This window comes from Jaculus jaculus, chromosome 13, assembly GCF_020740685.1.
Source record: "Jaculus jaculus isolate mJacJac1 chromosome 13, mJacJac1.mat.Y.cur, whole genome shotgun sequence".
NCBI classification, from domain to species: Eukaryota; Metazoa; Chordata; class Mammalia; order Rodentia; family Dipodidae; genus Jaculus; species Jaculus jaculus.
The window spans coordinates 18,631,861-18,654,792 of NC_059114.1; the positions used below are offsets into that span (position 1 = coordinate 18,631,861).

General features: G+C 50.1%; 1 protein-coding gene across 3 annotated transcripts in view; it reads left to right on the forward strand.

Moving 5' to 3' along the window:
- Positions 1-22,932, forward strand: part of Nos1 (nitric oxide synthase 1) — a 138,494-nt gene that overhangs the window by 86,190 nt on the left and 29,372 nt on the right. For 2 of the 3 annotated variants that reach the window (XM_045132965.1, XM_004664148.2), the window contains exons 11-20: positions 1,719-1,820; positions 4,761-4,955; positions 6,443-6,528; positions 9,235-9,379; positions 12,058-12,162; positions 12,847-12,905; positions 16,186-16,302; positions 17,671-17,845; positions 21,190-21,328; positions 22,333-22,411. In XM_045132965.1, the coding sequence (XP_044988900.1) occupies positions 1,719-1,820; positions 4,761-4,955; positions 6,443-6,528; positions 9,235-9,379; positions 12,058-12,162; positions 12,847-12,905; positions 16,186-16,302; positions 17,671-17,845; positions 21,190-21,328; positions 22,333-22,411 (1,202 nt within the window). Of the gene's footprint in view, positions 1-1,718; positions 1,821-4,760; positions 4,956-6,442; positions 6,529-9,234; positions 9,380-12,057; positions 12,163-12,846; positions 12,906-14,122; positions 14,225-16,185; positions 16,303-17,670; positions 17,846-21,189; positions 21,329-22,332; positions 22,412-22,932 lie in introns of all 3 variants that reach the window. The other variant, XM_045132966.1, reaches the window with a different exon arrangement.

Genomic DNA, 22,932 nt, shown 5'->3' on the forward strand with positions numbered 1-22,932 from the left:
GCAATTTCCATAGATGAGGCTTAAGTGACATTTGAAGTTGTTTTTTTTTTTTAATAATTCTCACATAAGTTCTTTGCAGCTACTTTTTATTCCTTTAATCAAAGTAATGCCTCAAATGTTCACTAGCTGTGCAGCCAGCTGTGTACACCCCCTCTTCCATAAACCCATTTGAGCCAGTCTGTGTGTGTATGTGTGTGTGCGCGGATGTGTGTGGTACAGCAACAATCCTTTAGTTTCTGCAAACGTGTTGCTAATTTGTAGGTAAGCAGTTCCCAGAAGTCTACAGCTCAAAGAGTGTGTTTATAAATCCACTGTCTGATCTCACAGAGAGGCAGCACTGGGTAGCTTAATGATCTCTTCCATCCCAGCCCTCCAATCCCAGCTGGTGACAGCGGGGCCTGAAAACAATGTATCCAAACCTGAGACATTGCTGCACTGGAGCCTCGTGATACGCCCCAGGTTCCCAGCCTTGACTAGCCCCGACGAAGGGAAGGACAGGCAGGGATCTGTTACAGAATCATTGCTGGGTCTTCTCCACTCTTCTTTTTGTTTTGTTTTGTTTTTCTGAGGTAGGGCCTCACTCTGGCTCAGGCTGACCTGGAATTCACTATGTAGTCTCAGGGTGGCCTCGAACTCACTGCGATCCTCCTACCTCTGCCTCCCGAGTGCTGGGGTTAAAGGCGTGCACCACCACGCCCGGCTTTCTTCTCCACTCTTGACATCATTTGCTTATGTCTGCCTTGGCTGAATCATACATGACTTGGCATGTAGGGGTCTGGAGTAAGGCCTTGGACAAGGCCAGACACCTCTCCAGGCCTCTTTCCCCATCTGTCAGAGGAAGCTAAGCAGGAGTCCCCGGGAGCTTAAAGCACCCCTGGTCTCTATTCTCAATAGCAATCACTTCAGCGACAGGGTAGAACAGGGAAGATTTTCCCACAGGAAGCGAGGCCCATTTCTGTTCTTCAAACTCTGTAAAGACACCCATTGCATTCAAATAAAAGTCCAACTCCTGGGGCTGGAAGGATGACTTAGCCGTTAAGGCGCTTGCCTGCAAAGCCTACGAACCCAGGTTCGACGCCCCAGAACCCACGTAAGCCAGATGCACAAGGCAATGCGTGCTCACAAGGTGGCACATGCGACTGGAGTTTGTTTGCAGTGGCTAAGGCCCTGGCATGCCAATTCCCTCTCACTCACTCACTCACTCTTTCTTTCTGTCTCCCCTAAATAAAAATAAATAAAAGTCCCCCTCCTTGGTACAACCTTCAAGGCCCTGCACCATGCAGTCCTACATCTCTCTCATACACACCAGCCTTCCTGTGCTCCCCACCCCCCACACACTGGTCCTGCTGCCTCTCAGACAGCCCAACCTTTACTCTGCCTCTTGGGATCCCTCCCCAGATACGGCAGGGCACCGCTGAACACCCAGTTCCTCATATTAATTCCTTTTTAAGGATCAGCACTTATCACAGTATTAACGCTATCTCCACCGCTAGACTGTGAGCTTCATGACGAAAGGGCCAGCAACACCCTTTAGCTTTGACCTGGGTTCTCGACAGCAAGTCTTTGGAGTGAGTGAGTGAGTGAGTGAGTGAGTCAACCCATCAATGGGTTGGTGGCTGATAAATGAAGACATTCATTCCTGACACCTTCTTTGGTCTGACATCTCGAAGTACCCAGCCTGTGAGTTTTTGTTTCCTTCCCCCCGCCCCCACTTTTAGGAAGTAGCCAAGAAGATGAACTTGGACATGAGGAAGACATCCTCCCTGTGGAAGGACCAGGCGCTGGTGGAGATCAACATTGCTGTTCTATACAGTTTCCAGGTAGCCTCAGGGCCTTGTCACCAAGGTCAAGTTTCAGAAGGAGAGGGGAGAAAACCTCCCAGAACACTGATGCAGAGGGTTAAGAGACCTGACTGGCAAAATCCATTTGGGGGGCCGTGGTAGAGGGGAGTCTGTCTGCCACTGTGACTTACTTCCTGTCTACCAGTATGACATTATGACCTACTTCCTGTCTACCAGTATGACCTACTTCCTGCCTGCCAATCTGACCTACTTCCTGTCTGGCAGCATGACCTACTTCCTGTCTACATGCCTTCTGGTCTCATGAGCGAACAGGAAGTGAACATGGGCCATGGACACGGGAGAGGAGGGTGGTCCCTTTCCTTGTGATGCTTCCAAATTGTGACGGCGGCTGTCCTCTGTGCCTTGCTGTCTGTTGGGGACTCATACTATCACGTAAAAAGGACAGGTGGCCCTCCTTGCTGTCAGAATAATGTAAGCCCCCATTAAGCGACATGACAGTAAGATAGCCGGAAAATATATTCTCTAACCAACCTGTTGGCTTCTCCGGGCCATGTTGGGCCAAAAAGAATTGTCTTGGGCCACACAGACAGGTGTGTCCATTGCTGAACCGCAAGTTGGGAGAACATACATGCGTTTATTTCGTGTGACGCTGCAACAGGACGTTGTCACCTAGAGTTCATGAATGCTTAAAAACCGATTCATGGAGTTACCAAAAAAAAAAAAAAAAATGCCAAGAGAAATCTGGTGTTGTTTTAAGTAAATTGGCAGTTTGAGATGGGGCCACATTTATAACTATCCTGGGCCACATGACGCTTATGAGCCATGGGTTGGGTACCGTCCATGTCCATCCTGGCACTTTTGAGCACAAGGCGGGTTCTGTGAATAATTCCACCGGCACTGACAGGCATAAGCCGGGTGTTTGGTAAAGTAGGAGACCTAGAGAATCGCACTTAACAGGATCACTCAAGACCAGATGCCAGCTCTGTCCCATGGAGGGCTTCGGTCTGGGCACACGGGCAGGCGAGAATGTCAAATCAAGCGGTACAGGAATAGAAACTGTGGGTCCATGGCACAGGTGTGGGCAGAGGCAGCCCACCGAGAGACGGCACAGGGCAGTAGAGAAGGTGGGGAAGAGGTTGAGCCTGGCATGGTGGTGCCCATCTTTAACCTCAGCCTCAGGAGGCAGAGGTAGGAGGATTGCTGTGAGTTTGAGACCACACGGTGAATTCCAGGTCAGCCTGGGCTAGAGAAAAACCCCGCCTGGACAAAAAACAACAGAGGTGACCTCCCAAGAAGAGGAGCTGTGAAAAGGGTGGGACGCAGCTCAGATCAATGGGGATAGAAGCACCCCGGGGTGTGAGAGAAGTGAGTGGAGGAGAGGAAAGGACCAGGCTTTGTGGGCCGAGCGGCCAGCACCAGGCATCCAATCCACCCACCTCTGTGCTGATTCACAACTTTCATCTTTAATCTGCCTGTTGTCATGACTTAGAGCTTTGTGAGTTAAGAGGATTCTATGTCGCTGCCATAGATGAAGAGCCCATGTGGGTTACAATACACAGAAGGTAATTATAATGTTAGATAAACAAACATACAAAAAACAAAATAAAGTTGCTGGAGTCTAGCTAGCGCTGCCTGTGGCTCCTGCCTCTGATTAGAAGACAGAAAAGAGGAGGCTGAGGAGATGGGCTCAGCAAGGCCTGATTTGCCCGGAATTTAATTCCCCAGAACCCCGACAAACAGCTGGGCTAGATATTCATGCCTGTAAGCCCAGTCCTGTAGAGAGAGAGAAAAAAAAAGAGAGAGAATTCCTAGGGCTCACTGGTCAGCCAGTCTGATTAAAAAAAAAAAAAAAACAGCTGGAGAGATGGCTTAGTGGTTAAGGCATTTGCCTGCAAAGCCAAAGGACCCAGGTTCAATTCCCCAGGACCCATGTTAGCCAGATGCACAAGAGGGCATACACGCCTGGAGTTCATTTGCAGTGACTGGAGGCCCTGGTGCACCTATTCTCTCTCCCTCTCTCTCCCTCTCTCTTCTCTCTCTCTCTCTCTCTCTCTCTCTCTCTCTCTCTCTCTCTCTCTCCCTCTTTTTCTGCCAAATGAATAAAAATAAAATAAAATAAAGAAAACATCAGCTCTAGATTTAGCAAGAGATCCTGTCTCAAAGAAACATACAGATGAGTAATAGAGGAAGACTCCTGAAGTTCTGTGGCCTCTGCGTGTGCACGCATGGGGCTCTTACCTCAGCACAAGAACTGCATAACCCCCCCCCCACGCCCAGTTTGCCACACGTGCACACTATACGACGTTTGTCGTCAGATCCACGTTGCTGGGCTGAACATCCAGCCAGGCACAGTTCACGGGAGGGAGGGGTTTACTTCAGCTTACAGATCCAGGAGAAGTTCCCTCGATGGCGGAAGACGCTGGCTCTCTTTCACAGACTCAAGCAGAGAAAAACCACCAAACAGCCAGCACCGCAAACAAATACAAGTCCTCACACCGCTCTCTGCACACCTTTGAGCCGGAATTCAGATCCGCCTCCCCAGAGACACGCCCGCCTGCAGCTGGCATCTGTCTGCTGGGGGCTGAAGTTGCAGACTCAATTTCAATAAGACATGAGTCTACGGGGCCATACGTTTACATTATCACATTATCACTACCACAGCGCACACAGTCCACACGTACACACACACAGAGAGAGAAAGAGAGATGAGCAAAAAGGAAGATTGGCAAGACGGATGAGAAAGGTGTTAAGAGACATGCTAGCACTGAACCCAGCCTTCCTCCTGGGTTAATAGAAAGACAGAGGCAAGCTGCAATGGCAGTCTCTATTTCTCTTGACATTGCTTGCAGTCAGTCATCTCCTGGGCCACCCTTTGGGGAGATGCTATCCTGTGGGCGGGGTCCCTAAACATCCCACCTTCTCTTCCATCCCAATTCCTCATTCCCTCTCCTCCCACAGAGTGACAAAGTGACCATCGTTGACCACCACTCTGCCACCGAGTCCTTCATCAAACACATGGAGAACGAGTACCGCTGTCGAGGAGGCTGCCCGGCCGACTGGGTGTGGATCGTGCCCCCCATGTCTGGCAGCATCACCCCTGTCTTCCACCAGGAGATGCTCAACTATCGGCTCACCCCGTCCTTCGAGTACCAGGTCCTGCCCCACCTTGCCCTGCGTCAGGTCCTCCCAGTCTACAGTACAGTTTGTGCCAGGAAAACATCTGTGCATGGGCCAGTGCTGTGAGCACACACATGTCCATGTGTGCCTCCTGTACCCAACACAGACCTGCCTGAAGGACCCAACAGATGAAAAGAGCAGTCAGAAAGAAGTGAGGTTTTTCTGGTTTTCTGAGGTAGGGTCTCGCTGTAGCCCAAGCTGACCTGGATTTCACTCTGAAGCCTCAGGCTGACCTCAAACTCACAGTGATCCTCCTACCTCTGCCTCCCAACTGCTGGGATTAAAGGTGTGAACCCCTGTACCCAGCAGAAAGGGAGTTGAAGCTGGGCGTAATGGTGCATTGTGGAATTCCAGCACTCAGGAGGCTGAGACAGGAGAATGGCAAGTTTGAAGACAGCCTCAGCTATATGGCCAGACCCGATCTCAAAAAGGAAAGGTAGAGTTTGAGGGCATGGAAGGTGTCTCAGTGGACAATGCACTTGCTACACAAGTGTGAGGTCCCAAGTTCAGATCCCCAGCACCCAGGTAAATGCCGTACACCGTAGCACGCATGTATCCCCCACGCTCTGGAGGTGGAGACAGGAGGATGCCCAGAGCCTGCTGGCAAGTTAAACGGGCCAAGTCTAGGTTCAGTGAAAGACCCTGTTTTCAAGTTGGATAGTGACTGAGGAAGACACCCAGTGTGAACTTCTGGCCACCACAAACATGTGCATACACACACACACACACATGCATACACATCCACCTTACACTCAGACACTTGCAAAAATAAAAAGTGGGGACTGGAGATAGATGGCTTAGTGGTTAAGGTGCTTGCCTGCAAAGCCTAAGGATCCATGTTCGACTCTCCAGATCCCACGTAAGCCAGACACACAAAGGTAAGGCAAGCACAAGGCCACCTATGCCCATTAGGTGGCACAAGTGTCTGGGGTTCGACTATGGTGGCTGAGACCCTAGTGTGCCAATTCTGTCTCTCTCTCAAAAATAAAAATAAAGCCAAAGAGCTGTAGAGATGGCTTAGCGGTTAAGCATTTGCCTGTAAAGCCTAAGGACCCCGGTTCAAGGCTCGATTCCCCAGGACCCACGTTAACCAGATGCACAAGGGGGCGCACATGTCTGGAGTTCATGTTCAGTGGCTGGAGGCCCTGGCACTACCATTCTCTCTCTTCCTCTCTCTCTCTCCCTCTCTCCCCCACCCCACTTTCTTTCTGTGTCTGTCTCTCTCAAATAAATAAATAAAATAAAAATAAACAAAAATAAATAAATAAAGGCAGAGTTTGGAGAACACAAGGTCGAGTGAGAAGGGCTGCATTGAGACAGTGCAGGAAGGCAGCATCTGATCCCGAGTGCAGGGTTACTTGTGGCTGTCCCTAGCTGAATCCTACCTTGCCAGCTGAGGACATATCCAAGGAGAGCTGAATTTACCTGAGGTCCATGACCAGTGCTCTTGCTTCTCTTCCCAGCCCGACCCTTGGAACACCCACGTGTGGAAGGGCACCAACGGGACCCCCACGAAGCGGCGAGCCATCGGTTTCAAGAAGTTAGCCGAGTAAGTGTCCCGTATCTGGGAGGGTGACGGGAGGCACCTGCAAATGGAGACTACTCCACAAAGGACGCCGAGTAGATTCCTGTAAAGCCTAATGTCCTGAGTTCCATTCCCCAGTACCACGTGATGCCAGATGCGCCAAGTGCCGTACATGTCTGGAGTTCCTTTGCAGTGACTGGAGGTCCCGGTGAACCTGTTCCTCTCTATCTGTCTGTCTGCCTACCTATCTATCTACTTCTTGGGTGTGGTGGCATGCACCTTTAATCCCAGCACTTGGGAGACAGAGGTAGGAGGATCTCCATGAGTTCAAAGCCAGCCTGAGACTACATAGTGAATTCCAGGTCAGCCTGGGCTAGAGTGAGACCCTACCTCAAAAAACAACAACAACCAAGTAATAACAGTATAATATAAAAACAGTATAATTATAAGGCTTAACCGAGCAGAGAGTGGAGGCCAGGAGGCTATGGACCAAGCTGAGGGAAGGATCATTGTCCTGCCAGAGTCTAGCTGACAAGTCAGATGAGGCCCATGTAGATGATGTCATAGGGACACCAGCCTTCTGCACCAAGGAAGGCCACCCCACGCCTCCACTCAGCAGGGCCAATGTCTGCACGAGGACATTGGTAGAGGCTGAACTAGCTTGTATTCAGATCTCAGACTCTAGAATTTTCCATGAGTGGCATCTATGTGTACAACAGGTACCATCTATACTGTGGACCCCTGGAGGCATGATACAGGTCTATCTTGCAGACACTGAGCCCGTGAACTCGGCCCCCTGGCGTCCCCTTCCCACCACCTCCAACATAAGAACACGTGAACAGCCTCCTTTCCTTAACCAGGGCTTCCTGAACACTCTCCGTGATGACAACCTTTGGCTTCAGTTCAGTTCCACGGGCTCCAGGAAAAGAGAAATAGAAAACATTAATTGCGCTATTAAGTTTGGGATGGAAACAAAAGGAGTCAATTACAGATACTCTGTATGCTCCTAGCTTTCCGAGGGAACCCTCCTGGCACCTTTTATTCCTTTGTCAGCCTCCCCCAGCCCCCGCTACCCCCACCCCTGCCCTAAGTCAGAGCCTTCCTGCTGTGTGGGTGGTTTCCCCCAATTCTCACAAACGATGAAGTTATCACCAATAAGCCCCAGGTGGGAGATAATTAGCAATTTGTCTACGGCAGAGATTGCTAGTAAGAGCAGGGAGGGCCGCTTGGAGTGAGCCCAGATATTTCCCAGTCTGTGGCATCTACCAACCCCACTGCTGCCAGTAGGGGGAAGGAAGGCAAGCTGACTTGAGTCTTCCAGCTCAAATAGGCTGCGCTTGACATTAAACTCCTCGCAGCTGAGCGGCGGCATCTTTTTAAATTCATAGTTTATTTGGATAGATGTTTATTTGTGCCTGTTAGGCACCAGCTTTGTGCAAAACCTTGTAGGTGCGTTGCTAAATAAACCAAATCTGTTCTTTTCATGTGTGGATCCACAATCCTTGAAAGTCCCTCTGACTCAATGCTGGGGGATTGTTAGTGATCCATCTACTATCTGCCTTTCTATCTACCTGTCTATGTATCTACCTATCACCTGTCTAACCATCCATCTATCAATCATCTGTCATCTATTTAACAATCAGTCATCAGGCTGGAGAGAATGCTTAGCGGTGAAGGTACTTGCTGCAAAGCCAAAGGTTCCAGGTTCGATTCCCCAGAACCCACGTGAGCCAGATACATAAATAAGGTTGTGCATGTGTCTGGAGTTCACTTGCAATGGCTGGAGGTCCTGGTGCGCCCATTCTCCCCCTCTCTCTCCCTACCCCCCTTTCTCTCTCTGCCTCTCTCAAATAAATAAATAAATAAATAAATTTTAAAGACCCTATTTTAAACTTTCTGTCATCTCTCTATCCATCCATCAACTATCTACACTTTGTTATCTACATACCCATCCATCATTTATATATTTGTCCATCTATCAATCATCTATCATATGTCAATTGTCTATCTGTCACCAAACTACCATCTTCAATCTATCCATCAATGAATTACCTATCATCTACTGATTGGCCATCAATCTGTCATCTATCCATTTGTCAGTCAGTCGTCCCTCTGTCTAGATCTATCAATCTATATCTATCTCGACTCTCAAGGACACGCACGTGCTCGTGATTAGCGGCACAGGGCAGCTGCTGGTCCACAGCCTGCCCTCGCCATTCCTCTGTAGCAATGCCTGCTCCATAGCTCAGGAGGCGTGCTGGGAATGACCACAGCCTTCGAGGCGGTGCTCAGCCAAGCAGGGTCCCCGGGCCCGGGAGCAGACCATCAATTGACAACGAAGCATGGTAGCCAACCACCGAACTCATAGCTAACTGCTGCAGAGATTTGATAAAGGAGTCAATATGGCGCCTGAACTCAAGGGTTAGGATGTGACTCTAGTGGGCCCAAAGCCATCGATGGGCAAGAGAAAGTTCTCTAGCCAGGCGTGGTGACACACGCCTTTGATCCCAGCACTCGGGAGGCAGAGGCAGGGAGATTGCTGTGAGTTCAAGGCCAGCCTGAGAGTACATGGTAAATTTCAGGTCAGCCTGGGCTAAAGCAAAAAAAGAAAACAGAGGAGTAAGTTCCCTGTCCAGCTTCGCAGATCATGGTTCTGGCCCCAAAGGCCCAACCTGGCATGTTGGGCCTCTTCTTTGTTTCCCATTTTTCTCTCCGTTCACTCCCCTGCAGAGCCGTCAAGTTCTCGGCCAAACTGATGGGGCAAGCCATGGCCAAGCGGGTCAAAGCGACCATTCTCTATGCCACCGAGACAGGCAAATCACAAGCCTATGCCAAGACTTTGTGCGAGATCTTCAAGCACGCCTTTGATGCTAAGGTGAGTGGCACACAGGGGAAAGCTGGAGGTCATGGGAAGAACTTTCACCAAGATGCCCAGCCACACACGTGTGCGTACACGTCAGCCACCATGACGCCGCTCTCCCCACGGACCCTCCTGGAGTCCAGAAATCACCAGATGGCATTCCCATCTCTGAGAGAAAAGAGTGAACATGCGTGTAAGAACCCATTCCGGGGTCCTCTTGGCAATCTGTTCAATACAGTTCCATGGGTCTCATTGCTGCAGGCTTTCTCGGAGCCTTGAATCTGTGAATGTACATTATAATCTCCAGGTGAGGAGACAGTAACAAATGGGTAGCACCCTCGTGGAGGATCTCTGGAGACTGGCCTTCCTTGGGCTGCACTCCGAGAAATGTCCAAGTCATGCCAAGATACAGGCAACGTCTTTCCATAAGGTGGCACACCTACCACATGGGGCTCAGGTGTGGAGGCAGGAGGCCATTAGAGTCTCAGCAAGTCAGATCGCTCACAGATGGAGTCGGGAGAGCTCTGGGATGAGGTGGACATTGAAATCCCAGGCAGAGAGGGGAGATGGTTCAGCAGGTCAGAGTGCTGGCTACCCAAGCATGAGGACGTGAGGCTGGACCCCAGCACCCACAGAAAAGCCAGGCATGGTTACACATACCTATAACGTCAGGCCCAAAGGAGCTGGCAGAGACAAAGGAATCACTGAGGCTCCCTGCTCAGCCAGTGACACTGAAAACAGCAGCGCCAATTTCCGCAAGAGACTCTGTCTCAAAGAGACGAGTCCAACAGTGACAAAGAAGGACACCCAACATTCTTCTCTGGCGTCTGTAGATGTGTGCATGGACACACACATCTGCACACTGCAGCACACACTACACACACCACACACACCTTCACACGTGTGCATGGGCACACATCCGCACACTGCAGAACACACTATACACACCACACACACCTTCACACACGTGCATGGACACACACATCTGCACACTGCAGCACACACTATACACACCACACACACCTTCACACACGTGCATGGACACACACATCTGCACACTGCAGCACACACTATACACACCACACACACCTTCACACGTGCATGGACACACACATCTGCACACTGCAGCACACACTACACACACCACACACACCTTCACACGTGCATGGACACACACATCTGCACACTGCAGCACACACTATACACACCACACACACCTTCACACGTGCATGGACACACACATCTGCACACTGCAGCACACACTATACACACCACACACACCTTCACACGTGCATGGACACACACATCTGCACACTGCAGCACACACTACACACACCACACACACCTTCACATGTGTGCATGGGCACACATCCGCACACTGCAGAACACACTATACACACCACACACACCTTCACACGTGCATGGACACACACATCTGCACACTGCAGCACACACTATACACACCACAAACACCTTCACACATGTGCATGGACACACACATCTGCACACTGCAGCAAACACTATACACACCACACACACCTTCACACGTGTGCATGGGTGCACACATCTGCACACTGCAGCACACACTACACACACCACACACACCTTCACATGTGTGCATGAGCACACACATCAGCACACACTGAACACACCACACACACCTTCACACACGTGCATGGGCACACACATCTACACACTGCAGAACACACTATACACACCACACACACCTTCACACATGTGCATGGGCACACACATCTACACACTGCAGAACACACTATACATACCACACACCTTCACACACGTGCATGGGCACACACATCTGCACACTGCAGAACACACTATACACACCACACACACCTTCACACCTGTGCACAGGACACATCTGCACACAAGACACACACTGTACACACCAGACACACCTTCACACACAAAAGAAACCCAAAATCCTACTTTGATCAGGGTCCCATATTCCCATAATCCTCCAGGCTATCGTGGGCATTGTAACAATCCATGCCACCAAAAGGCATTAATGCTAGCCACCTGAGCCCCCTAAAAGTAGTTGGGCTCCCCTCCAAGGAAATGGCTCAGAACAGCACACCTTCTTCCTTCCTGTTTCCTCTTTCTTGTCACTTTTTTTGGCATGTGCATGTATGAATGATGTTTGTTTGCTTGTATATATACGTGTATGTGCAGGTATATGTGAAAGTGTGTGCACATGCATATGGACTTGACTTCTGGTGTGTTCCTCAGTCACCTTCCACCTTAAGTGTTGAGACAGGGTCTCATGCTGAGCTTAGAGCTCACTTATTCAGCCAGAGCAGATAGCCAGCAAGTGCTGAGGATCCTCTTGGCTCTGCATCCCTAGTGCTAGAAGCACAGACATGTGCTATGTTGGTCAGCTTTATATACTCTTGTATTTATTTAAGAGAGAGGAAGAGGCAGATAGAGAGATGCAGAAAGAGAGAGAGGATGGGCACACCAGGGCCTCTAGCTACTGCAAATGAACTACAGACACATGTGTCAGCTTGTGCCTCTGGCTGTACATGGGTCCTGGGGTATCAAACGTGGGTCCTTTGCCTTTGCGGCCAAGTGTCTTAACTGCTAAGCCATCTCCCCAGCCCCAGCTTGTCACTGATGGATGTCTCCAGGTCGTTACTTACCTCCTCTCCCCTCCCATACGTGCCCCCACCTAGGTGATGTCTATGGAGGAGTATGACATTGTACATCTGGAGCATGAAGCCCTCGTTCTGGTGGTCACCAGCACCTTTGGCAATGGAGACCCTCCTGAGAACGGGGAGGTGAGAGGGGCTGCCCCTGTACTGGCGTGGGTTCCTCCCCCAGGAAAAAAGAGTCACCGCTGGGTCCCTTCTCTGCACTGGGCTCTCAGAAGCAAGCCTCCTAGAGCCTCCAAACTAGAACTTCAATTTGATCCAAGTTGTACAAATTAGACAATTCTAACTTTTCTTGGTTTAGTTTTTCAAGGTAGGGTCTCGCTCTAGTCCAGGCTGACCTGGAATTCACTATGTCGTCTCAGGGTGGCCTCGAACTCACAGTGATCCTCCTACCTCTGCCTCCCCAGTGCTGGGATTAAAGGCGTGCGCCACCATGCCTGGCTCAATTCTAAATTCTCTTTCTGTTGGTGTCCCCTGAATAAAGAGTTCCAAGTTCAAATGTCCCCTAAGTGAGTTGTTTGTTTGGAATGGATACACCAATCATAAGTTCAGGGACTCTCATCCAGACAGAGGAACGATATTTTTTTGTTGAGAGATGGCCACTCAGAGTTGTGTGAATAGCTGGCCTCCCTCCCTGTGCACTGCACTGGATCGTGGCTGCCCACTGGAACCCGTGACCATCCCTGCCATCTGGCAGCCAGGCAGCAATCAGGCTTCTCTCCTGCCAGCTAGAGCCCCAGTCCCTGCGCCCACCCCTCTTCCCGCACTTACGAACACATGCTTCACACACTCGTTGGTTTTGACTTTCAGAAATTCGGCTGTGCTTTGATGGAAATGAGACACCCCAACTCTGTGCAGGAGGAAAGGAAGTAAGTGAACGACCCCCTTCCATGATGGTCACATGACACCCCCGGAGACCACTGGAAATTATCCTTTGGCACGTTCAATTCACATTTGAGGTCTGGATAGTGTTTATCACTTAGAGATTAGTTTTAGCTGGAGGGGATCTGAGCTCCGCTGGGGCTGACTTTTGGTCTCTGACTCCATCACTTATTGGCCCTGTGCCTCTGATCCTTTTCCTATAAAATGGAGATTACACAACCTTCCTTGACTCTGATTGGTAAGAATCAAATCAGGCTGAGTGTGATGGCGCACGCCTTTAATCCCAGCCCTCGGGAGGCCGAGGCAGGAGGAGGATCACTGTGAGTTCGAGACCAGCCTGAGACTACATAATGAACTCCAGATCAGCCTGAACTAGAGTGAGACCCTACTTCAAAAAAAAAAAAAGGAATCAAATCAGAAAACAGAAGAGTCCTGGAACTGTTAAACCCACCGTGTAAATATCAGTTAATATTCTTTTTCCCCATTTTTTTGTTTGTTTGTTTTTCAAGGTAGGGTCTCATTGTAGCCCAGGCTGACCTGGAATTCACTATTTAGTCTCAGAGTGGCCTCGAGCTCACAGTGATCTTCCTTACCTCTGCCTTCCGAGCGCTGGGATTAAAGGCGTGCGCCACCACGCCCGGCTTTCTCCCCACTTTTGAAACCCACATAGAGAATCAGCACAGGCTGCTGTCTCCTTAGAACATTTCCATCTGGGGCTCACAGTGGACCTGCAGCCAGAGTAGAGTTTAAGTTCAAAGGGCAGGCAGGATACTTCCGAAGGCCATGACACCCATGGTCAGAGAAACTGTGTCTCCCACGGGGCTGGGTGCTAAAGGCATTCTGCACGGTGGAAATATCGCAGAATGTATCACCCACCCTACTGACAGCACCCTCCGGAGAATAGAGAACAGACAGGGAGCCTGCAGGCTGCCCTTCAAGGAGGCCCCCTCAGGTTTCCTCCAAGGGAGCAAACGGGTCCTTGTGACTTAAGATTCAGCATCTGATGTCATAGCTGGCTGGAGGGTTAGAGACTGTAATATGTAGAAAATCTCCCCTGCTTTTCGCGGTGTGGAGCACATGTTACCAAACTCACTCCTGCCGGATACCCAGGGGTTAGATGACCACCCAGTGCCTTGTGGTCAGCCCTGACCCCCCCCACCCCTCCTTCAGGGAGAGATAGGGCGCCATCCATTCTCCCCTCTAGGTACCCGGAACCCTTGCGTTTCTTTCCCCGTAAAGGGCCCTCGCTCCCCCATGGTGATTCAGAAGCTCACAGTCTGGCTGCTGCCCGTGACAGCCAACACAGGTAGAAAGCTCTTGTACACAAGTTGCCGTGAGTGTGCATGTATATGCATACATGTGTGTGTGTGTGTGTTTGCGTGTGTGGGCATGAGCAGTATTGGAGCACCCCTGGCCACAGCTGGGTCTCAAAGAGACCCAAATCCTAACCCAGGCTAAGCCACCGACTCACTCAATGACCTTGAGCAAATCACTTGACCTCGGTACGCCTCAGTCTTTCTTATCTGTCAAATGGAAACACATAAATTATCTCAACCCTGAGAAGGGAGGGGTAATAACACAGAGGAGTGTTTGCAGAAACCTCCAGCCTCAGAAAATCCACGTGCTGGTATTTTTACCCCACAACCATCCACCATGCCTCCCCCACTAACGACACAGCCGCCCCCTGCTATGTGGCATGACTGATTTGGAGAAATGACTCAATGTGAGACTATTTTGGGGCAGAAAATACACTTACATATATTTAGAACTCTGGTGCTGGAACGAAAACTTTGAACATTATCCAGCTCAGTAGCCCTGTTGCCAGGATGCACAGTTTTTTTTCTGTTTTCTTCTCTTTTTTTTTGCATTCAAATTTGTATGTTAGGTTTCTGTCTTGAAATGGTTTTTTCCCCCTGAAAGGGAGAATTGTTTATTTGTTGGGTATTGGGCCGGGGGCTTTTCTGGTTTTTGCTTTGGTTTGCTTTTGCCATGTCTAAAAGCAAAACTTCTCAAGGAAAAAAAATGACTTTTTTTTTTTTTTTTTTTTTTTTTTTTTTTTTTTTTTTTGCAGCACCAAAATTCCCCAAACCTCTCCTACTGTGGTTTGGGTCCCGGACATCTTCCTTGTCCTCAAAAACAGTATTATTAAAAAATGTCTTTTCATCCTGGGTATCGGTGCTGCACATTTTTCGGTGTTGGACATTTTTCATATTTACTGGAAACATGACTTGCAGCAGGCCCTGGAAATGTCCAAAGACCTTGTTTCTACAGAAGGAGGGTGTTGACTAGGAAAGGCCAGTACTACCTCGTGGAATGTTCCACAGGAATGTCAACATCCTGTCTACAATGGCAAAAAAATAAAAGAAGCAGCCACACATGCCCATTGGGCACCTGAAACATGACTCCCCCTATTTATTTGTATCTAATTGTGGTTGATTTAACTTTGGATTAAAACGGCCACAGATAACCAGTGGCCGCCATCGTGAAAAGCATGGGTCTGCTTGGCAGCTGCTTAACATGAAGCCTGGGTGTAGCAAGGAGGGAGCTTGTCAACAGTTCTGACTCGTGGGGCTGGGCAGATGGTTTAGTGGTAAAGTTGCTGGCCTGCGAAACCTAAGGACCCAGGTTCGATTCCCCAGGACCCATGTAAGCCGAGATGCCCAAAGTGATGCATGCTTTTCGAGTTTGTTTGCAGTGGCTGGAGACCCTGGCATACCTATTCTCTTCCTCTCTCTCTCTCTCTCTCTTTCTCTCTCTCTCTCTTTCTCCATATTCCTCTACTTCTCTCCCTCTCTCCCTCTCTCAAATAAATATTTTTTAAATCTTGTAAAATTTTTCTGACTCTCGACTCCCCACCTACCCCTGCTGAACCATAAACCCACTTCAAGAAGATCCACGGGTGATTCCTACTCACCTTAAAACCTGAGCAGCGAGGAGGTCATATCTCGAGGTCACGGTAGTCCATTCTGTTCCTGACCACTCAGTGAGAGCAGCACTGGAACTTGCAGGTTTCCTGAGTCGAGCAAAGGCCCCAAAACCCTTTCAAGTTACAGGAGGGGTCAAGTGGAGAGGGTCGACTGTCATGCGTCATGGTGGGTGTTGGTAAAGCTGATGCATTCTTGAAGACTTCAGGGGAGAGCTATCCTTTGACTCGGTACACTGCAGAAGGTGCTAGAACTAGGGCCAGTAACTTGAAGAACCAAAGCAGTGCTGGCCTTGGAGAGGGGCATCAGGACAGAGCCATGGATTCTCCTTCCTTTTGGGCAGGAGCTACAAGGGTCGATTCAACAGCGTCTCCTCCTACTCCGACTCCCACAAGTCACCGGGCGACGGGGCTGATGTCAGAGACCACTTTGAAAGTACGGGACCCCTGGCCAATGTGAGGTGAGCGAGGGCTGCGTGGGGTGGGCTCGGGGAAGACAGAGGCTCTTGGGGAGCAGAGCCCAGCTGCAAGGTTGGCTCAAGCTCTTGGGGAAGAAGACAGCCTTCTGTACTCCTTCATTTCTCATGAAACAAGCCTGCTGGGACTCCTCACCAAGCAGGCTGCCTGGTCCCCCAGGTTCATTCTCGACATCCTGTGGCATTTCCTGGCATCTCTATAACATCCCTCTCATTCCCAGATCCCACACTCCCGGTTCTCCCCATCCTTTGTGCTGAAAGACACAAAACTCCAGATAGCACCACTCTCTGAGCTGTTCCTCCCTGCAGACAGAATCTGCATTTTTTTTTTGAAAGAGAGAAAGAGAGAATTGACACGCCAAGGCCTCAGCCACTGAAATCGAACTCCAGATTCTTGCACCACCTAGTGGGCATGTGCGACCTTGCACGTACCTCACCTTTGTGCATCTGGCCTATGTGGGATCTGGAGAGTCAAACATGGGTCCTTCAGCTTCGCAGGCAAGCGCCTTAACCACTAAGCCATCTCTGTGGCCCCACAATTTACACTGACTGGAGGTTTCTAGAGATATTGCAATATGACCCAGTGCTTCTCCACCTAACTCCGTGGATGCACACAAAAATCACCAGCGGTTGGGGGTGATGCAGGCATGGAGGTAATTCCTGTAACCCCAGCACTCAGAAAACAGAGGCAAGAGGATCACAAGTTCAAGGCCAGCCTGAGCTATATAAGGAGACCCTATCTCAAATCAATAAACCATCTGGGCATGTTTGTAGCCCTTCAGGCCCCACCTTCAGAGATTCTGCTGCAAGTGGTCCAGGTCTTAGACCCAGGCACACACTAATTTCTTTCTCTTTTTTTTTGGGGGGGGGTGGGGATGGGAGGGAGTTTAAGGTAGGTTCTTGCTCTAGCCCAGGCTGACCTGGAATTCACTATGTAGTCTCAGGGTGCCCTTGAACTCATGGTGATCTTCCTACCTCTGCCTCCTGAGTGCTGGAATTAAAGGCGTGTGCCACCACACCCGGATACATAATTTTTTTTTAAGATGACCATCTACAGAAATGTATTTTCACATAACTCTGAAAGCTAAGTGTCCAACAATTTGCGGGGAGGGTTGAATTACTCCCTCTTACAAGGTAGCGAATGTTGTTGGCTTAGGGCCCCACTCTTGAGACCTCTTTCAACCTTGATCACCTTCACAGAGCCCCTATTTCCAAATAGAGCCACACAGAGCTTTAGGACTCTAGCGTATGAGTTTTGGGGGCTCACAGTTTGGCCTATGACAACAGGCACCCCCTCAGCCCCACAGACCATCATCCCTGAAGCCCATGCACCCTCTGCTGTCTCTTGGGCAGGTTCTCAGTGTTCGGCCTCGGCTCTCGGGCATATCCTCACTTCTGCGCCTTCGGACATGCTGTGGACACCCTCCTGGAAGAGCTGGGAGGGGAAAGGATCCTGAAGATGAGGGAGGGAGATGAGCTATGTGGACAGGAAGAAGCTTTCAGGACCTGGGCCAAGAAGGTCTTCAAGGTACTGTGGGTCTCCGAGACCTGGGAGGAGAGATGGGATGGCACACCAAAGACAGCTCTCAGATGTCTATCGAGAAAGATAAGGGGCTGCCAGGCACGATGGTGCACGCTTTTAATCCCAGTACTCTGGAGGCAGAGATTGGAGGGTCACTGTGAGTTCGATGTCATCCTGAGACTACATAGTTAATTCCAGGTCAGCCCAGACTAGAGTGAGACCATACCTCAAAAAAGGGGCTGGGGGAGCTGGAGAGATCGCTTAGTGGTTAAGGAGCTTGCCTGCAAAGCCAGAGGACCCAGGTCCAATTCACCAGGACCCATGTAAGCCAGTTGCACATGGTGTGCATGCGTCTGGAGTACACTTTCAGTGGCTGGAGGCCCTGGCAGGCTAATTCTCTTTCTCTCTCTCTCTCAAATAAATAACAAATAAATAAAATGAATTTCAAAAATAAAAGAAAGATAAGGGGCCAGGCATGGTGGCACATGCCTTTAATCCCAGTACTTGGGAGGCGGAGGTAGGAAGATCACTGTGAGTTTGAGGCCAGCCTGAGACTCAAGAGTGCATTCCACATCATCCTGGGCTAGAGTGAGACCCTACCTCAAAAACACAACAAAAGGAAGGAGGAAAGGAAAGGAAGGAAGGAAGGAAGGAAGGAAGGAAGGAAGGAAGGAAGGAAGGAAGGAAGGAGAAAGGAGGAAGGAAGGTGGGAGGTAGGTAGGAGGGAAAGGGGCTAGGGCATGGCTCAATGGTAGGGCATAACTAGCCTGCAGAGGACCTGGGTTCCAGTTCAGAAAATAGGAACAGAAAGGAAGGGGAGAGAAGGGAAAACAGGAAGGAAGGGGAAAAGAGAGAGAGAAACGCAGGGAGGGGGGAAAGGAGAAGAGAGAGTGAACCTCTGGCATTTTCCTCATGTATCTGGTCAGGATTCAGCTTTAAACAGCTCCAGTGAATGTGAGTGTCTTTCTCATACACATCTTTCGCCCAGAATCCCACATCCTGCATGATGGGCAAGAGGCTGGTCCACAAGTCTCCGATAGGTGCTCAAGTTAGCTCAGTGGTGAAGACTTGCCTGGCCTGTGAGTTTGCTCCCCAGCACAACCAACAAGTCCATCAAGCCTGACTTTAGAGTGTACACAATAAAAAAGTTAAGGGGATGGAGAGATGGCTTAGTGGTTAAGCGCTTGCCTGTGAAGCCTAAAGACCTAGGTTCGAGGCTTGATTCCCCAGGACCCACGTTAGCCAGGTGCACAAGGGTGCTCACACATCTGGAGTTCCTTTGCAGTGGCTGGAGGCCCTGGCATTCCCATTCTCTCTCTATATCTGCCTCTTTCTCTCTCTGTGTCACTCTCAAATAAATAAATAAAAATGAACAAAAAAATTTTTTAAAAATAAAAAAATTTTAAAAAAATAAAATAAAATAAAAAAGTTAAGTAGAGGGCTGGAGAGATGGCTTAGTGGTTAAGCGCTTGCCTGTGAAGCCTAAGGACCCCAGTTCGAGGCTCAATTCCCCAGGACCCACGTCACCCAGATGCACAAGGGGGCGCACGCAGGGGGCGCATGCGTCTGGAGTTCGTTTGCAATGGCTGGAGGCCTTGGCACGCCCATTCTCTCTCTATCTGCCTCTAGTCCTTAGACTTTGCAGGCAAACACCTTAACTGTGGAGCCATCTCTCCAACCCTATCTACTTTTTTTTTTTTTAATCTATTTGAAAGAGACAAACAGAGAGAAAGGCACGGAGAGAAAGAGAGAGAATGGGCGCACCGGGCCTCCAGCCTCTGCGAACGAACTCCAGATGCATGCGCCCCCTTGTGCATATGGCTAACGTGGGTCCTGGGGAACCGAGCCTTGAACCGGGGTCCTTAGGCTTCACAGGCAAGCGTTTAACCTCTAAGCCATCTCTCCAGCCCCCTATCTACTTTTTTGTTAATTAAAATGTAGACTTTTAAAAGTGACACAAGGCCAGATAATAATAAAAGCTACCCTTGAAAACTTTAAATTTTTCATTAAAGAATAACTCTGGTTATTCATGCCTATAGCCTGAGATACCCAGGAGGCTGAGACAGGAGAATCACTTGAGCCCAGGAGTTCAAGACCAGCCTGGGTAACATAGCCAGATCTTAGCTCAAAACAATTACTTAAAGTACTTCTAAGCAGTAATTCTTAGGATCGTTAATGTGAGCAAATAAAGGAGCTTAGCCAAGAATAAAAACCATATCCAAGCTGGGTGTAGTGGTGCATGCCTTTAATCCCAGCATTTGGGAGGCAGAGGTAGGAGGATCGCCATGAGTTCAAGGCCAGCCTGAGACTACATAGTGAATTCCAGGTCAGCCTGGGCTAGAGAGAGACCCTACCTCAAAAAAAAACTAAAAAAGGTCAGGCGTGGTGGTGCATGCATTTAATCCCAGCTCTCCCGGAGGCAGAGGTAGGAAGGATTGCCATGAGTTCAAGGCCACCCTGAGAGTACATAGTGAATTCCAGGTCAACCTGGGCTAGAGTGAGACCTTACCTCGCAAAACCAGAAGAAAGGGGGGGAAGGGCTGGAGGGATGGGTTAGCCATTAAGACACTTGCCTGCAAAGCCAAAGAAACCAGGTTTGATTCCCCAGGACCCATGTAAGCCAGATGCATAAGAGGGCACATGCATTTGGAGTTCATTTGCAGTGGCTGAAGAGCCTGGCGCGCCCATTCTCTCTCTCTCTCTCTCTCTCTCTCTCTCTCTCTCTCTCTCTCTCTCTCTCACTTACTCACTCTCTCCCCCCCCTCCCCTTTCTCTGTCAAATAAATAAATAAATAAGAAAAACTGTATCTAGATACTCAATCTATTCTATCTTTAAATAATATGTGGACTCTTCAGGGAGATGGCTGTGAAATCTATGGGATTCACTTTCACTTTGAATTTAAGCCTTTGTGCATGTTGGATTTGAGGAATAAATGTCATTTTAGGTCCTATTTTAAATGAAGGTGAGGTCCTGTGGTCAGGAGTAAATGAGATGTGTTTGGTGCATCAGAGCCTCTCCCTCTCTCTCTCTCTCTCTCTCTCTCTCTCTCCCTCTCTCTTTCTCTCTCTCTCTCTTTCTCTCTCTCGGCTATCTCTCTGTCTATCTACCTATCTGCTTATAAACATATAAATAAATAAAATATATTGGCTGGATGGGTAGATGAGTGGATGGATGGGTGCATGCATGGGTGGTGGGTGGCTGAATGATTAAGTGGATGGAGGGAGTTAGGGAAGAGGGAAAGGAGGCGGGGCAGAAAGCAGGGAGACATAATATGCCTTGACTTGGGGCCCTTGGGGAGGAAGCCTCTCTGGGCTGCAAGAGATCAACAGATGCTATCTGTGTCCCACAGGCAGCCTGTGACGTGTTCTGCGTGGGGGATGACGTCAACATCGAGAAGGCGAACAATTCCCTCATCAGTAACGACCGCAGCTGGAAGAGGAACAAGTTCCGCCTCACCTACGTGGCCGAGGCGCCAGAGCTGACGCAAGGTGCCCCGCGGTCCTCCCCGGGTGGCGGGGGCGGTGGGGTGGCTGGCGACACCGGGGAGGACAGGACAGGAGGTCTCACTGCTGACCAGTGCTTGGGGTTGTGGCTGCATCACCCGGGTCCCTTTCCAGCACCAGTCTCACGAGCGCACAGGCCGTGGTCCTGCCCCCCCCCGCCCCCCCAAACACAGGGTGGACCATGAACTCAGAACCTCCTCTGTAGTGTCACACCGTGCCCTCCCCACCATCCCCGCCTCCACTTAAATCAACCACCTTGACTTTCGGCTCTGGATCCACAGTCCTCATCCGCCCCTTCTCTTCCACTCCAGAGGACGGTAGAAAGAAGTGTGGGTAGAGGAGGCTGGCGAGGTCTTATGGACCACTTTTTTCTTTTATTATTTTATTTTATAAGAGGTTATACTTGGGCTGGAGAGATGGCTTAGCGGTTAAGCGCTTGCCTGTGAAGCCTAAGGACCCCGGTTCGAGGCTCGGTTCCCCAGGTCCCACGTTAGCCAGATGCACAAGGGGGCGCACGCGTCTGGAGTTCGTTTGCAGGGGCTGGAAGCCCTGGCGCGCCCATTCTCTCTCTCTCTCTCCCTCTATCTGTCTTTCTCTCTGTGTCTGTCGCTCTCAAATAAATAAATAAATTTCAAAAAAAAATTTAAATAAATAAATAAATTTTAAAAGGTTATACTTGCCCGGCGTGGTGGCACACGCCTTTAATCCCAGCACTTGGGAGGCAGAGGTAAGAGGGTGGCTGTGAGTTCGAGGCCACCCTGAGACTACAGAGTGAATTCCAGGCCAGCCTGGGCTAGAGCGAGACCCTCCCTCGAAAAACAAACAAAACAAAACAAAAAGGTTGTGTTTACACTCTTTTGTCACCTGGCCTCCACTCCTATTACCCGGGGGCCTTCTTCAGCGCTGGGACTAAGGGTGTAGCCACCATGCCTGTCGGTGGACCACTTTTTCTCTTCCTGTCACTGAGCCCATTGTTTCTCTCTCTGCAGGCCTTTCCAGCGTCCACAAAAAGCGAGTGTCCGCTGCTAGACTGCTCAGCCGTCAAAACCTACAGAGTCCTAAATCCAGGTAGGAAGGGCCAGAGTTTGCTCTTGCCTGCCTCAGCAAGAACTAAGTTCTCTGACCCCACAGATGGGCGGGCATCCTGTTTCCCCACCATCGTGACTGCCACAGACTCCCCTTGCTGCTGGGTCCTCTGTGGGGGTCCTGCCTCCCCTTCACCACACTCCCCGCTGGACGCACAGAGGAGGGAATACCACGGGGAAAGGAGAGAGGGAACTGGCTTCCAGAGGCTCTGACCAGTGACCCATGCCCGCCAGCACCTCCAGCAGAAATGGCTTAGTGGAAGCAGTTCCTCTCTGTGGGTGATTTTCTATGCTTCAAAACTTCCTACCTTGGGCTGGAGAGATGGCTTAGCAGTTAAGCGCTTGCCTGTGAAGCCTAAGGACCCCGGTTCGAGGCTCGGTTCCCCAGGTCCCACGTTAGCCAGATGCACAAGGGGGCGCACGCGTCTGGAGTTCGTTTGCAGAGGCTGGAAGCCCTGGCGCGCCCATTCTCTCTCTCTCCCTCTATCTGTCTTTCTCTCTGTG